The 15,721-nt window shown below is 46.5% G+C and overlaps 1 protein-coding gene across 1 annotated transcript in view; it reads left to right on the forward strand.

Moving 5' to 3' along the window:
* The window catches only part of LOC138301036 (C-signal-like), a 125,042-nt gene that overhangs the window by 74,089 nt on the left and 35,232 nt on the right, over positions 1 to 15,721 (forward strand). Inside the window, exons 3-4 of the mRNA XM_069241062.1 lie at positions 7,959 to 8,146; positions 9,044 to 9,199. Of these exons, the coding sequence (XP_069097163.1) occupies positions 7,959 to 8,146; positions 9,044 to 9,199 (344 nt within the window). The remainder of the gene's footprint in view (positions 1 to 7,958; positions 8,147 to 9,043; positions 9,200 to 15,721) is intronic.

Consider the following 15,721-nt stretch of genomic DNA (forward strand, 5'->3'; position numbering starts at 1 on the left):
GGGGGGCGGGGTCGGCACGCATGGGGGGGACGCAGTACGAGGAGTGTGTCAAAGTAATTAATGCAACATAAAATAAAAACGTACCCGCTGCTCACCGCACCTCTCCTCCATCTCCTCAGGCTGCGGCCAATCCTGACACTGCTCAGAGCAGCCTTAGGTTTGTCTGGGAGCGCCCTGGCTGGGTGCTTCAAGGCAGACTGGGAGCCTGTGAAGGCTCTGAGAGAGCTACTGCGCATGTGTGTTTTGCCGGCCCGAAACGGCCGGCCAAACACACATGCGCTCTGAGGGGAGTGGACAGTGCACTCCCCTCAGTACTCATCACCCCCGTAGGCCCGTCCCTTCCACCACAACGGGATATTAAACCTAGTTTATTATCCCTTTGTGGTGAAAGGTTTGCACCTTCTGCTGCTGGCGGGGGAGGGGGATGACGCTCCACCGCCCTAAAGGAGCAGCCGCCCCTGTTAAAAATACATATATATAAGCAGGAGCCTACAGCCAGAATTGTTCATTCATTAGCCTGTAAAAAGGCTATTTATAGTTGTTTTCAACCACCACTTCCTACAGCAGGGGGCAAAGACTCAGCCCACGTCATCCATTGAGTGTCTTGCACTGGGAGGGACTCTATTTGCCTGCTCACATATGCACAGCTGCTTCAAAAGGAGTGCTTTTTAGTAACAGGTTTTTTTGAGCTTGGCCTCTCCTTTATTTTTATTTTTGAATATATTTTTTTTTGTCAAGTTTTTTTTGCATTTGTTTAAAAAAAAAAAAAAAAGAAAATTGCATTCTGCCCAGTTCTAGGCCTGTTGGCTTTGCCCCAGCTTGTTTTTGATTTGGTGTGAATTCAGTCAGTAGTTTTTGAGATATTACTATTTGAAAAAAATAAGTCAGCTGAAAATAGTTAACATTTAGAGGTATTCTGGCAGTAAACACACTTGAATTGTTTAATATTTTTGAGTATTGATTCAGTATCTTAACATGCTTGACAATGTCTCACTGGGAGATGTTGCCTCTTCCTCATGCATGTCAAGAGGCAGCATTCATCTGCAAGTGGTATTCTTGAGTTAACTGCTGAGTTCTGATCTCTATTGTTTCTGTATCAGGACGTATTTGCTCTCTTATTCACAGTGGTAATGCCCTTGATGAATTATCTACACAACGTATATATTAATGTTTTTGTGAAAAGGTTATGCTGTGCTTATCGTTTAGGTGGCACTGGACAAAACATAGCTTAAACATAGATTTATGTTCTGCAAATATCCATGGATGGTCCATGCGTACTCATGCTGTTATATAGAAGCACAATGAAACACTGATGACTGCTTAAGTGACTCCACTGTTGGTGCTATAAACTGACACTAAAATTGGTTAATCTTGTTTTGACCTATTTAACTTACCTGCAAGTCCCTAGCATATGGTGCCCAGTGCCTGAAAGTTAAATGTCACTAGTGGACTGTAGTACCTATTGTGCCATCTCTGTATTGACAATGCAAAACATTTTTCAAGCCTGCCCCTGCAGCCTGAGTGTGCAGTTTTAAAACTGCAGATTTGACCTAGCAAAAATAACTTTTTTGCCAGGCCCAAGCGTTTCTTTCCATGTTTATAAGTCACCCTTATGGAGGCCCAAAATGCTCATAGGGCAGGTATAAGGTATTTAAAAAGAAGGACATGCGTACTTACGTTTTATATGTCCTGTTGGTTAAAAAGCTCCAAAGTTGTTTTTACTGTGGCAAGGCTGGCTACACAGTAGAAAAGCAGTTGGTTACATTATAAAACCTTATAATGCATAAATACAGTTTGGAAATAGTTTGAACCAAGATATAAGGACTCAAATTCATAGGAATTTAGGGCCAGATGTAGGTAAGTATAATTTTGTGACTTGCAATTTGCCAGTCATAGCGACTCGCAAATTGCAACTCGCAAAACCAAATGCAGAAAGGTGTCTCAGACACCTTCTGCGACTCGCTATGGGGTCGCAAAGACCCACCTCATGAATATTAATGAGGTGGGTCGCAGTTTGCGACCCCATAGCGAGTCCATGCACTCACAGGGATGGTGGCCTGCTGGAGACAGCAGACCTCCATGTCTGTGACTGCTTTTTTAATAAAGCAGTTTTTTTTCTTCTTTTTGCAGCCCGTTTTCGTTAAAGGAAAACGAGCTGCAAAAAAAAAAACTTCCAAAACCATTTGGTTTTGGTTTTTTCAGAGTAGGCAGTGGTCCATAGGACCACTGCCTGCTCTGAAAAAAACATTTTTGTTGACATTCACAAAGGGGAAGGGGTCCCATGGGGACTCCTTCCCTTTTGCGAATGAGTTACCACCCACTTCAAGTGGATGGTAACTGCGAGTTGGTTTGCGACCGCATTCGCGGTCACAAAGCAACTCAGCATGGCGATGCGGTCGCAAATAGGAAGGGAACACCTGTAGGAAGTTGGCTCTGTATGCACTATTTCAAAGTAAGGAATAGTATGCACAGAGTCCAAGGATTCCCCTTAGAGGTAAGATAGTGGCGCAAAGAGATAATTCTAATGCTCTATTTTGTGGTAGTGTGGTCGAACAGTAGGCTTATCAGAGGGTAGTGTTAAGCATTTGTTGTACACACACAGGCAATAAATGAGGAACACACACTCAGAGACAATTCCAGGCCAATGGGTTTTTGTATAGAAAAATATATTTTCTTAGTTTATTTTAAGAACCACAGGTTCAAGATTGACAAGTAATACTTTAAATGAAAGGTACTTCACTTATGAACTTTAGGAACTTTGAATTAGAAAAATAGCATACACAGTTTTCACATAAATGACAAATAGCTATTTTAAAACTAGACACAGTGCAATTTTCAACAGTTCCTGGGGGAGGTAAGTGTTTGTTAGTTTTTGCAGGTAAGTAAACCACCTACGGGGTTCAAGTTTGGGTCCAAGGTAGCCCACCGTTGGGGGTTCAGAGCAACCCCAAAGTTACCACACCAGCGGCTCAGGGCCGGTCAGGTGCTGAGGTCAAAGTGTTGCCCAAAACGCATAGGCTTCAATGGAGAAGGGGGTGCCCCGGTTCCAGTCTGCCAGCAGGTAAGTACCCGCGTCAGACCAGGGGGGTTTTGTAGGGCACCGGGGGGGACACAAGTCAGCACAGAAAGTACACCCTCAGCGGCATGGGGCGGCCAGGTGCAGTGTGCAAACAAGCATTGGGTTTGCAATAGAAATCAATGGGAGACCAAGGGGTCTCTTCAGCGATGCAGGCAGGCAATTGGGGGGGGGGGGGGCGCTCCTCGGGGTAGCCACCACCTGGGCAAGGGAGAGGGCCACCTGGGGGTCGCCCCTGCACTGGAGGTCGGATCCTTCAGGTCCTGGGGGCTGCGGGTGCAGTGTCTTTACCAGGCGTCGGGTCTTTGAAGCAGGCAGTCGCGGTCAGGGGGAGCCTCGGGATTCCCTCTGCAGGCGTCGCTGTGGGGGCTCAGGGGGGTCAACTCTGGCTACTCACAGTCTCATAGTCGCCGGGGAGTCCTCCCTGTGGTGTTTGTTCTCCACAAGTCGAGCCCGGGGCGTCAGGTGCAGAGTGCAAAGTCGCACGCTTCTGGCGGGAAACGTGTGTTGTTTCAAAGTTGCTTCTTTGTTGCAAAGTTGCAGTCTTTGTGGAACAGGGCCGCTGTCCTCAGGAGTTCTTGGTCCTTCTAGATGCAGGGTAGTCCTCTGAGGCTTCAGAGGTTGCTGGACCCTGGGAACGCGTCGCTGGAGCAGTGTCTTTAGAAGTGGGGAGACAGGCCGGTAGAGCTGGGGCCAAAGCAGTTGGTGTCTCCGTCTTCTCTGCAGGATTTTCAGTTCAGCAGTCCCCTTCTTCTTAGGTTGCAGGAATCTGAGTTCCTAGGTTATGGGGAGCCCCTAAATACAGATTTTAGGGGTGTGTTTAGGTCTGGGGGGTGAGTAGCCAATGGCTACTAGCCCTGAGGGTGGCTACACCCTCTTTGTGCCTCCTCCCAAAGGGGAGGGGGGCACATTCCTATCCCTATTGGGGGAATCCTCCATCTGCAAGATGGAGGATTTCTAAAAGTCAGAGTCACCTCAGCTCAGGACACCTTAGGGGCTGTCCTGACTGGTCAGTGACTCCTCCTTGTTTTTCTCATTATCTCCTCCGGCCTTGCCGCCAAAAGTGGGGCCACTAGCTGGAGTGCCCTGGGGTGCTGTAACAAAGGGGGTGAGCCTTTGAGGCTCACCACCAGGTGTTACAGTTCCTGCAGGGGGAGGTGAGAAGCACTTCCACCCAGTACAGGCTTTGTTACTAGCCACAGAGTGACAAAGGCACTCTCCCCATGTGGCCAGCAACATGTCTGGTGTGTGGCAGGCTGCTAAAACCAGTCAGCCTACACAGGTAGTCGGTTAAGGTTTCAGGGGGCACCTCTAAGGTGCCCTCTGGGGTGTATGTTACAATAAAATGTACACTGGCATCGGTGTGCATTTATTGTGCTGAGAAGTTTGATACCAAACTTCACAGTTTTCAGTGTAGCCATTATGGTGCTGTGGAGTTCGTGCATGACAGACTCCCAGACCATATACCCTTATGGTTACCCTGCACTTACAATGTCTAAGGTTTTGCTTAGACACTGTAGGGCCATAGTGCTCATGCACTTATGCCCTCACCTATGGTATAGTGCACCCTGTCTTAGGGCTTAAAGGCCTGCTAAAGGGGTGACTTATCTATACCTGTAGGCAGTGAGAGGTTGGCATGGCACCCTGAGGGGAGTGCCATGTTGACTTAGTCCTTTTATCCCCACTAGCACACACAAGCTGGCAAGCAGTGTGTCTGTGCTGAGTGAGGGTCCCCAAGGTGTCATAAGACATGCTGCAGCCCTTAGAGACTTTCCCTGGTACCAGGGGTACCAGTTACAAGGGACTTACCTGGATGCCAGGGTGTGCCAATTGTGGAAACAAAGGTACAGGTTAGGGAAAGAACACTGGTGCTGGGGCCTGATTAGCAGGCCTCAGCACACTTTCAAATCATAACTTGGCATCAGCAAAGGCAAAAAGTCAGGGGGTAACCATGCCAAGGAGGCATTTCCTTACAACAACCCTTCCTATTTGCGAGTCGCAGCCTCAAATTGCGAGTCAGTACAGACTCGCAATTTGAGGTTGTGCATCGCGTTAGGCCTTTTGCACGCCGCAAACTGCGATTTTCGCAGTTTGCGATGTGCAAAAGGCTACCTACATCTGGCCCTTAAAATCTAATCAAAAGGTCAAGTGGGAATATGAATTCCTATTTTGAAAGTGCAACTTTTAGAAAGTTGCCATTTTCCTGCCTAAACCTCTAGTAGCCTTTTCAGTGTCAAGTAAAAATTCTAATTGCTTGGTCGAATCCACCAGTGATGGTACAGTGCCGACTATAAAGTCCAGATTAAGAGACTAAGGCACTTCTTTTTATTCAGCAAAAAGTAGCTACACCATTTAGAGGATTGATTCTCAAACCTGCTTCATCATCTTCATGAAATTTTATTGTGTTTAAGGCATAGGGCCATACAAGCGCTTGTGCACAGTAATAGATTAAAATCTCCAACACCAGAAGGGAGACCTCCTAATGTCTCCCTGTACATGGTAAAGACAATAGAAAATGTATTTGTCCCTGGGGCACACTGCATGACACAATGAGTGTGAGGAGGATCTTGATGACCCTACCTCCATCTAAAGCAAAGGGTTGAAAATCAGAGTGGGGCTTCACCCTTCAAGCGCACAAACCAAACCAAATGAGCATTAGTATTGCTGTGAAAGCCGGTAACATAAGTAAGCAAGTACAGCCTCATTGGTAGCCTGAAACAAGATGTCCATCGCCTAAAAAGTGGTAGCCTGTTAACAATGCATAGAGGAGAAAACCCACATTGATAAAGAGACTTGTAAACTGTATTCTTCTGAATTAGTTTGAAATTGACATACAAAACCAAGTTCTCTGTGATTTTCACCTGGAAAAGACTAGCTAGGTATGGGTCAAAAATACTAAGAACTGAAAAATCATCTTTTTCGGAAGAGTGGATACATTTTAATGCGATCTTAAAATTAGAAGCAAATGCCCCGTCATGATTGTTCTTGGAACTTTTGTAGTTCTCCTGAAAAAGTCCACTCATTACCAAGTGATAGAGAAAATAAAAAAAATACTTTCACAACGATAACTCTTGATTTCTAGGCGTTTTCAGTAGTGGCTATTGACCTTGACCTATTCCTTTCTACTATAAATCTTCACCAAATAAAGAAATATTAAGTGAAGGGAAATTCTTTTAAGAAATTAATACATAAGACAAGGTAGTCATTCTGAGGGTCAAGTAAGATGAATATTCAGAGACCAGGTATGCCGCCCACGATAAGAGCCAACAGCTTACACAGGACAGAATTACATTTTAAAGTTTTCTTTTAATAATTCCTCTTCTTTTATTTGAATACAAAAAAATAAAATTTTCTCATAGAATTATTCACACAGACCACTCCAGTTCTCATCATGCCACAAGGAACACAAATTTATGTTCTATCGGGACTGTTTATAAAGCTCACTTTCACCTTTCTTTCTAAGATTTTGAGAGGGAAATGTAGATTAAAGATTGGTCAAAGTTAAGACCTAGGGGTTTAGCTCCAGGGGTGGGTGTTTGGGGTGTAACACCCCCTAAAAATGCATTGTGTAGTAAATAGTTGGGTAGAAGTGCCTTCAGTCGGGTAAGGTGAAGTATTTGTCGGATTTCATCTGGGATATATACATGCCCACACTGACAAAAAACACACACCCTCGCTCGTCTATGTTATGAAAGCCTTAAAACACAATATTTTTCAAATGGATTAACATTTTAAGGACTCCTAACAATCCACACTCTTCTCTCTTTCCACCTGTCCTTAAATCCCTCTCATGTCCTTCTTCTCATGTAATGTGTTTTAACAAGATGTTGCAGTGTGATTGAAGCTCGCACCTCTTCTCCTCTCCCCCCCCCAATTCCCCCCCAAATACTGACCAGGCAACGCTCCTAGGTAAGACAAATTTTGAGCGTCTGCGGTTGATTTTGTCAGAAATGGGATGATGATTGTATGTTTCTGTACGGTTGGAACCCTACCCATGACTTATGTATGACATTGCAGGAGGTCTACAGATAATAAGGCCCGGAATTCCCTCATGAAGTGTGCGGTACATGGTTTGAGTGTGAGGTTCAGTCTTTTTGTTTTTCACCCATGTTCTGAACTTCATCTTCTTCTTAGAATTGAAAATTGTGAACAGGCTTTTCGATCAGTGTGGGACATCGAAAGGTGTAGGGGCCTCTGTTCCTCTTTCAGAGTAATGACAGCCATTGAAGTTTCAAAAACATGCCAGAAGTTAGTTTGGAAGAAAGAACATGACTGAATGATTGTTGGATTTTGTATTGAGAGTTATTAAATCCCTCCTAAAGATTTGTTTGGTGGAACTTTCCTGGTTGTGCCTCAGATCATGCTTCACTCTTTGAACATTGTTTGCTCCAAGATGCAATGAGATTCTCTCTGATGCTTCCATCACTTAAAAATAGTATTTTGGATTTCAACTCCGATTCCAGTATTCTGAAAATTGAGAGTTGAATTCTACACTTACCGGTTACAAATGGTTTAAGCCATGTTAGCATCTAACAGTGGCTTTCTTTGATGGACTGGCACAGTGTATTTGATGTCCACTGCTCTCAATAGGATCCTCCTGGTTATTCTGAACTCCAGTGTTGCCTAGCTCTGGGACACAAAAGTTGAAGGGAGACATACATGCAATCAAATGGCCCCCTGAACTCTGCAGTAAGACTATCGACTGACCAGTATGTCAATGCTGTTGTGACCATAATTGCTAATGTGGCAATCATGTTTCTGTTGCACTAGTGTGATCTTTTCTGTCCCTTGCTTTTATTGCTTGTTCTCACGCTGTATATGCTACGGTGATCTTACATATTCCGTTTCATGTTGCTGTCTTCGTTTTTTCCATATACTACAGATGTAGTCAGCGAAGAAAGCCGCCAGGAACTGGTTCAACAAGTGGAGGCTCTGGTGGAAGAGAGTGGCTTAAATTGCCTGATCAACAACGCCGGCATAAACATTAGTGCCACCCTGGAGGAGGTCACAGCAGAGGCCATGCTACGTGTTTATGAAACCAACACAGTGGCACAACTCATGGTCACCAAGGTGAGAGGAAGTCGGCCTTCTAAGACACGGTCTGTGTCAATGGATGAAATATGTATAATTTCAAGGTGTCTTGGGCTCTCCATTATTCTGGATAGTCTGCAGAGGACGATAAGTGAACTATGGAGCAAGTCTTCTTCAATAGCCTAGGGCTGAGGGTACTTGCTCCATCTACTGGAAAGGTGGGGGTTTCTGGGGTATGAGTTGTACATATGAAACAATGCAGGTAACCAAATTGTAATAGCGGACTGCAGGGTTCTGATGAAGGCAGATGAAATGAGAACCTTGGACCACCACCCGAGGTTTGGAATCCTGCAGTCAGTGGCAACCAGTGGTAATTGCTTTAAGGCAAACATTTCTCATTCCGGGTTATGACCCCAAAAGCCATATTAGTTTATTCGGTGATGGCCTGGGCAACAGAAATGTATTGTCTCAAAACCGCATGCACAAGCTAATTCTCCTTAAGGGCATCCTATACACCAGAGCACGTCTCATTCAGGACCTGAAGAGATATAATCACATGACCCTAAACATGGTGGACCTCCATTGGCTCCTTTTGCTGGACTGCACCATCTTTAGACCAGCTGAATCATTAGCAATTCCATCATAACTGTGAACAGAGGACTCTCCAGGAGGTGCATTAACCACCATTGTTATACGCTGGATATTGAATGATAAATGAAGATCTGAGCAGCAGATACCTTAACCCCAAAGTTATTTTAAAATGCAGCCTGTTTGTGATAAATTATAAATTAAGTAAGTCAAATAGATTTAGTGTTACATTTGTTCTTGTTGCAAATTTATTTGGAGTAGAGTTAAAGTTGAGTGAAATGCCCCTATGCATGGAGTCCATGGTGACGTGTCCACTCCAAAGACCTTTTGTTTTTTCTTCTTTTACAGGCATTTCTCCCACTTATGAGGCGGGCAGCTCACCGACACAATGGCATGGGCTGGCATCGGGCAGCAGTCATCAACATGTCTTCCATCTCTGCCTCCATGCAACTTGTGCGTGAAGGAGAAATGTTCCTCCAGGTTTACCCATATAGAATTGCAAAGGTAAATGCATTAGCTTGGCATTTTCACATGTAACATAGTGCACCACGGCTGCAGTCAAGTGTCTTATTATGGTATGATTTGCAGGGTCGGAGTGGCCTTTAGGACAATCTGGCAGTGCCTGAAGAGGTGGTTTAACAGGTCTGTGTGTGGGACAGTTTTCCGACTGAAGATATAAAGGTGGAAATGGGGGCAGGCTTTTGTGGTTCTCCTGAGGATATGTACTGGCCGTGAAAGAACGCCCACCCCCGCCAACAGTTAATTTGGGCAAAGGGGAAGTTATAAAACCAATGACCTTCAACATGAACTGTTGCCTGTGACTTAATCCTCCCCATGATCTCAAAGAGATTTTTCCACTCAACCCATTCAACAGCCTTCAAGGGAGAGTGTGAGCCTTGTGTAGAGTTTGTGTTTCCATTCCCACAAAAGATGAGCCAGGATTCTTAAATGGTTCATGGAGAAGTGCACCGTTATGAACCCACTCGTGAATTGTGGATGAGGGATGGGATGAATTGCTCCAATCTGTTTGCAAGAATCTTTTTTATTTTTTATTCTTTTTATTGTAAGTAAACAAAAGGGAAAAACAAGTGCACATTGCAGCCTCAGAAGTTACATTAGTCAAGATACAATTAATCATCACCATTTCCCATCATCCTGTTCCCATATACCCCCCCTCTATTCCTCTCCCCCCCCATGCCGGACCGACAGCTTAAACATCACCATTTCCCATCATCCTGTTCCCATATACCCCCCCTCTATTCCTCTCCCCCCCATGCCGGACCGACAGCTTCTCACATTCAATTCCTCATGTTGCACATTACTCCTCTGGTCCGCATCTATCAGCAAAGCACACAATCCTCCCCTGTAGGAGTTCCATTTACCCCAAATTTTGAGCCATTTTTTGGGGCACCCCATAAATAATAAATTGGGGTACCTTCATAAATAACTTTCTATGCCAGGATTCACCAGTCTAGGTCATGTTTCCATTCCTCTAACCCGGGTAAACTAGTGGCTTTCCAAGCATGGGCTATATTGCGTTTCGCCACTATCAATGCCAACCTCATCCATTTCTGATCCATGCGGGTAAGATCAGTTACTCCCCATATATTTAGTACACACTACTTGAGATGAGGCTCTGCAGTGTTTCCACAAACTGTATTTAAACAGGATACTACTGCATTCCAGTATCTCTGTATCTTTGGACATTCCCATAGCTTATGATAGAATGATCCTGGTTGGTGTTGGCAAGAATCTTAACTAAGATTTTCAGATCCACATTTATGAAGGAGATTAGCCTGTAACTAGAACATTTGAATCAATCCTTGCCAGGTTTGGAAATTTAAGACAGTACATCTTTATTAAAGATAGGATCAGGGAACGTACCTTCCTCAGCCTCCTTGAGGGCTACATACAGCATGTTATTGACATTGGGTTTACAAGTAGGGTGACCAGATTTCCCCAGACAGTCCCATTTATCAGAGTTCTGCCACAGTGTCCCGACATGTTTAAACATTTTAAACACATGTCCTAGTTTTTAAAGAAGATGGAGTGAGTATTACAATTATTGCATGTTCTCTCACTTCCACTGCTTTAGTGTGAAATAGTGTAAGTTAATCCTGATACTGCTGAATCAGCCTCACTAAGGCAGCACAGCTGAGTTCAGCAGAATCCCCAGCAGAGGGGAGGAGGGTATTGGGGGCAGGGCGGAGGCCCTGCCAAAGGGAAAGGTGTTTAAAAAAACAGTTGTTTTATATATATATATATATATATATATGTGTGTGTGTGTATACACACTTAGGTGGTCATTCTGACCCTGGCGGTCTTTGACCGCCAGGGCGGAGGACTGCGGGAGCACCGCCGACAGGCCGGCGGTGCTCCAATGGGGATTCCGACCGCGGCGGTAAAGCCGCGGTCGGACCGGCACCACTGGCGGGGTCCCGCCAGTGTACCGCGGCCCCATTGAATCCTCCGCGGCGGCGCAGCTTGCTGCACCGCCGCGGGGATGGCGGTAGGGGGGGTCGCGGGGCCCCTGGGGGCCCCTGCAGTGCCCATGCCACTGGCATGGGCATTGCAGGGGCCCCCGTAAGAGGGCCCCTACATGTATTTCACTGTCTGCTGCGCAGACAGTGAAATACGCGACGGGTGCAACTGCACCCGTCGCACAGCTTCCACTCCGCCGGCTCGATTCCAAGCCGGCTTCATCGTGGAAGCCTCTTTCCCGCTGGGCTGGCTGGCGGTCTGAAGGAGACCGCCCGCCAGCCCAGCGGGAAAGTCAGAATTACCGCCGCGGTCTTTCGACCGCGGAACGGTAACCTGACGGCGGGACTTTGGCGGGCGGCCTCCGCCGCCCGCCAAGGTCAGAATGAGGGCCTTAGTATGACTCGCGCGCCTCTGTAGAGTGTTGTGAACTCACTAACCAGACTACATGAACTATAACTTGTGCCTTCCCCATGCTCAGGTTATACCCTTTCATATTACATTATTTATACCACGTTAAGCCCTAGCATTGCTCATGATTTCTCAAATTCCCTAATTTATGAGATCACTGTTCTTGGAAGCAGGTGGAGTTATAGTTCATGTAGTCTAGCTAGTGAGTTCACAACACTGGGTACATGGTGTGCGAGTTATAGAAAGTTTTGGGAGGGGTGCATATTGTAACTTTGTTAGAAATATAACTTTATAATTTCTAATGTTTGAGTAGTTTTAGTTGGATTTGTGTACAAATAATAAAGTTTTTCTAACTAAAACCTATCCTCAACCTTTTTTTTTTTCATCGAATTTCATATTTTTAAATTAATTGTATTTCAGATCTTTGAGTGGAGTGTCACTGAGTACAATGGAGGAGAGTATGATTGAGTGTGGTGCACTAGTGTGATATAGAGTGTCATGGAGTCGGGATACATAGAGTGGAGGAAAGCATTGTAGAGTGGCATAAAGTGGAGTAGAGGGCTGTAGAGTAGAGTGGCATGTCATAGAGTGATGTGTCGTAGAGTGGTGTAGAGTGGAGGAGCGTAAAGTGGAGTGGAATGTAGAGTAGAGTGTTGTGGAGTGGCATGTCATAGAGAGGCGTATTGTAGAGTCTTAGAGTAGAGGGGGTTGTAGAGTGGTGTATCGCAGAGTGGAGGGCATGTCATAGAGTGGTGTATCGCAGAGTGGAGTGGAATGTACTGGCATGTCGTAGATTGGAGTGGCGTGGCATAGAGTGGACTGGGATGAAGTGGATTGTTGTGGAGTGTCATATAGTGAAGTGTTATAGAGTATTGAGTAGAGTGGCGTAGAGTGTCGTAGAGTTGAGTAACAGAGTGGAGTAATCAGTAAAGTAGTGTCATGAAGTAGAGTAGAGTAAAATGGCATGGGGTGGTATAAAGGGAGGTGTGAAGAGTGTTGTAGAGTGGAATAAAGTGGAACAGGGTGACACAGAATGGAATGTTCTAGAATAGAGTGGAATAGTGTCAGAGTGGAAGGGTGTGTCCTACAGGAGACTGGAGTGGCATAGAATGGAATGGCATGTCGTGCACTGTCTTAGAGAGAAGTAGCATATCGCAGAATGTCGTGGAGCGGCCTGTCATAGAGTGCAGTGGCATGTCATGAAGTGCAGTGGCGTAGAGTGGAGTGGTGTATCGTACTGTGGAGTGGTGTGTCATGGAGAGGAATTGTGTGTGGTAGAGTGGAGGGGCATAGTTTGGAGTGGAGTGTTCTAGAGTGGAGTGGTATGGAGTGTTGTAGAGTGGAGTTGTATGGTGTTGAGTGGAGTTGCCTGCTGTGGAGTGGCGTGTCAAAGGGTGTCTAATGTCATATATAACTTTTCTTATTTCAATAAATAACCCAGTACTCTCTAGGTATTTCGTGAAAGTACCACAATACATCGTAATTTTTTTTTGAAAAGATATAAATCAATAAAAATAGTTTTTCCTAGCTCTAGAGGGTTTCCAAAACGAACTTGTGTTCCTATACGTAACAAAAAAAGCAATACGCTATATTTCACATGACAACACAGAACATAGACGAGTGTGGTCTAAACAATATCGCTGCTTTTTTATTTTGCAAAGGCTTTCATTAACCAATCATATTGTGTTTCGTCATCACCAGGTACCGCTTCATCCCCCAAAGGTCCTGTGGTGTACCCAGGCCCAATGTATCACTAGGTGTGTCTCTTATTACTTAAAGTACAAAACCAATTTAGATTACATAACAAAAAGGGCCCTTTCCAGACCATAATCTATATTTCTGCCAAATTTCATAAAAATCCAGTCTTGTGGTGGAGTGGAGTGAAGCTGTGGTGACGATGTTCTAACAAAGGTCATAGTGGCTGCCTGGCCCTCAGCGATACCAAAGGGCATGAGATAGGTACCACAATAGGACTTATGTCTGTTGCTCTTTTATCACTCAGACCTCTTGTAAGGAAATGCCTCCTTGGCATGGTTACCCCCTGACTTTTTGCCTTTGCTGATGCCAAGTTATGATTTGAAAGTGTGCTGGGACCCTGCTAACCAGGCCCCAGCACCAGTGTTCTTTCCCTAAACTGTACCCTTGTCTCCACATTTGGCACAACCCTGGCACTCAGGTAAGTCCCTTGTAAATGGTACCCATGGTACCAAGGGCCCTGATGCCAGGGAAGGTCTCTAAGGGCTGCAGCATGTCTTATGCCACCCTAGAGACCCCTCACTCAGCACATGCACACTGCTTCACAGCTTGTGTGTGCTGGTGGGGAGAACATGACTAAGTCGACATGGCACTCCCCTCAGAGTGCCATACCAACCTCACACTGCCTGTGGAATAGGTAAGTCACCCCTCTAGCAGGCCTTACAGCCCTAAGGCAGGGTGCACTATACCACAGGTGAGGGCATAAGTGCATGAGCACTATGCCCCTACAGTGTCTAAGCAAAACCTTAGACATTGTAAGTGCAGGGTAGCCATAAGAGTATATGGTCTGGGAGTTTGTCAACCACAAACTCCACAGCACCATAATGGCTACAATGAAAACTGGGAAGTTTTGGTATCAATTGATGCCAGTGTGCAATTTATTGTAAAACACACCCAGAGGGTATCTTAGAGATGCCCCCTGAAACCATACCCGACTTCCAGTGTGGGCTGACTAGTTTTTGCCAGCCTGCAACACACCAGACATGTTGCTGGCCACATGGGGAGAGTGCCTTTGTCACTCTGTGGCCAGGAACAAAGCCTGTACTGGGTGGAGGTGCTTCTCACCTCCCCCTGCAGGAACTGCAACAGCTGGCAGTGAGCCTCAAAGGCTCACCCCTTTTGTTACAGCGCCACAGGGCATCCCAGCTAGTGGAGATGCCCGCCCCTCCGGCCACTGCCCCCATTTTGGCGGCAAGGCTGGAGGAGATAATGAGGAAAACAAGGAGGAGTCACCCACCAGTCAGGATGGCCCCTAAGGTGTCCTGAGCTGAGGTGATCCATACTTTTAGAAATCCTCCATCTTGTAGAAGGAGGATTCCCCCAATAGAAATAGGGATGTGCCCCCCTCCCCACAGGGAGAAGGCACAAAGAGGGTGTAGCCACCCTCAAGGACAGTAGCCATTGGCTACTGCCCTCCCAGACCTAAACACACCCCTAAATTCAGTATTTAGGGGCCCCCAGAACCGAGGAAGATAGATTCCTGCAACCTAAAGAAGAAGAAGGACTGCTGTCCTGAAGCCCTGCAGTGAAGACGGAGACGACAACTGATTTAGCCCCAGCCCCACCGGCCTGTCTCCCTACTTCGACGAAAACTGCAACAGCGACGCATCCAACAGGGACCAGCATCCTCTGAAGCCTCAGAGGACTGCCCTGCATTCAAAGGACCAAGAAGCTCCCGAGAACAGCGGCCCTGTTCAACAAACTGAAACTTTCTGCAACAAAGAAGCAACTTTAAAGACTTCACGTTTCCCACCGGAAGCGTGAGACTTTCCACTCTGCACCCGACGCCCCCGGCTCGACCTGCGGAAAACTAACACTACAGGGAGGACTCCCCGGCAACTGCGAGCCCGTGAGTAGCTAGAGTTGACCCCCCTGACCCCCAAGCGACGCCTGCAGAGGAAATCCAGAGGCTCCCCCTGACCGCGACTGCCTGGAACAAGGAACCCGACGCCTGGAACCAACACTGCACCCGCAGCCCCCAGGACCTGAAGGAACCGAACTCCAGTGCAGAAGTGACCCCCTGGCGACCCTCTGCCTAGCCCAGGTGGTGGCTACCCCGAAGAGCCCCCCGTGCCTGCCTGCATCATTGAAGAGACCCCTGGGTCTCCCCATTGCTTTCTACACAAAACCCAACGCCTGTTTGCACTCTGCACACAGCCGCCCCTGTGCTGCTGAGGGTGTACTTTCTGTGCCTGCTTGTGTCCCCCCCCGGTGCCCTACAAAACCCCCCTGGTCTGCCCTCCGAAGACGCGGGTACTTACCTGCTGGCAGACTGGAACCGGGGCTCCCCTGTTTCCATTGAAGCATATGCGTTTTGGGCACCTCTTTGACCTCCGCACCTGACCGGCCCTGAGCTGCTGGTGTGGTAACTTTGGGGTTACC

This window comes from Pleurodeles waltl, chromosome 6 (genome assembly GCF_031143425.1).
Source record: "Pleurodeles waltl isolate 20211129_DDA chromosome 6, aPleWal1.hap1.20221129, whole genome shotgun sequence".
NCBI lineage: Eukaryota > Metazoa > Chordata > Amphibia > Caudata > Salamandridae > Pleurodeles > Pleurodeles waltl.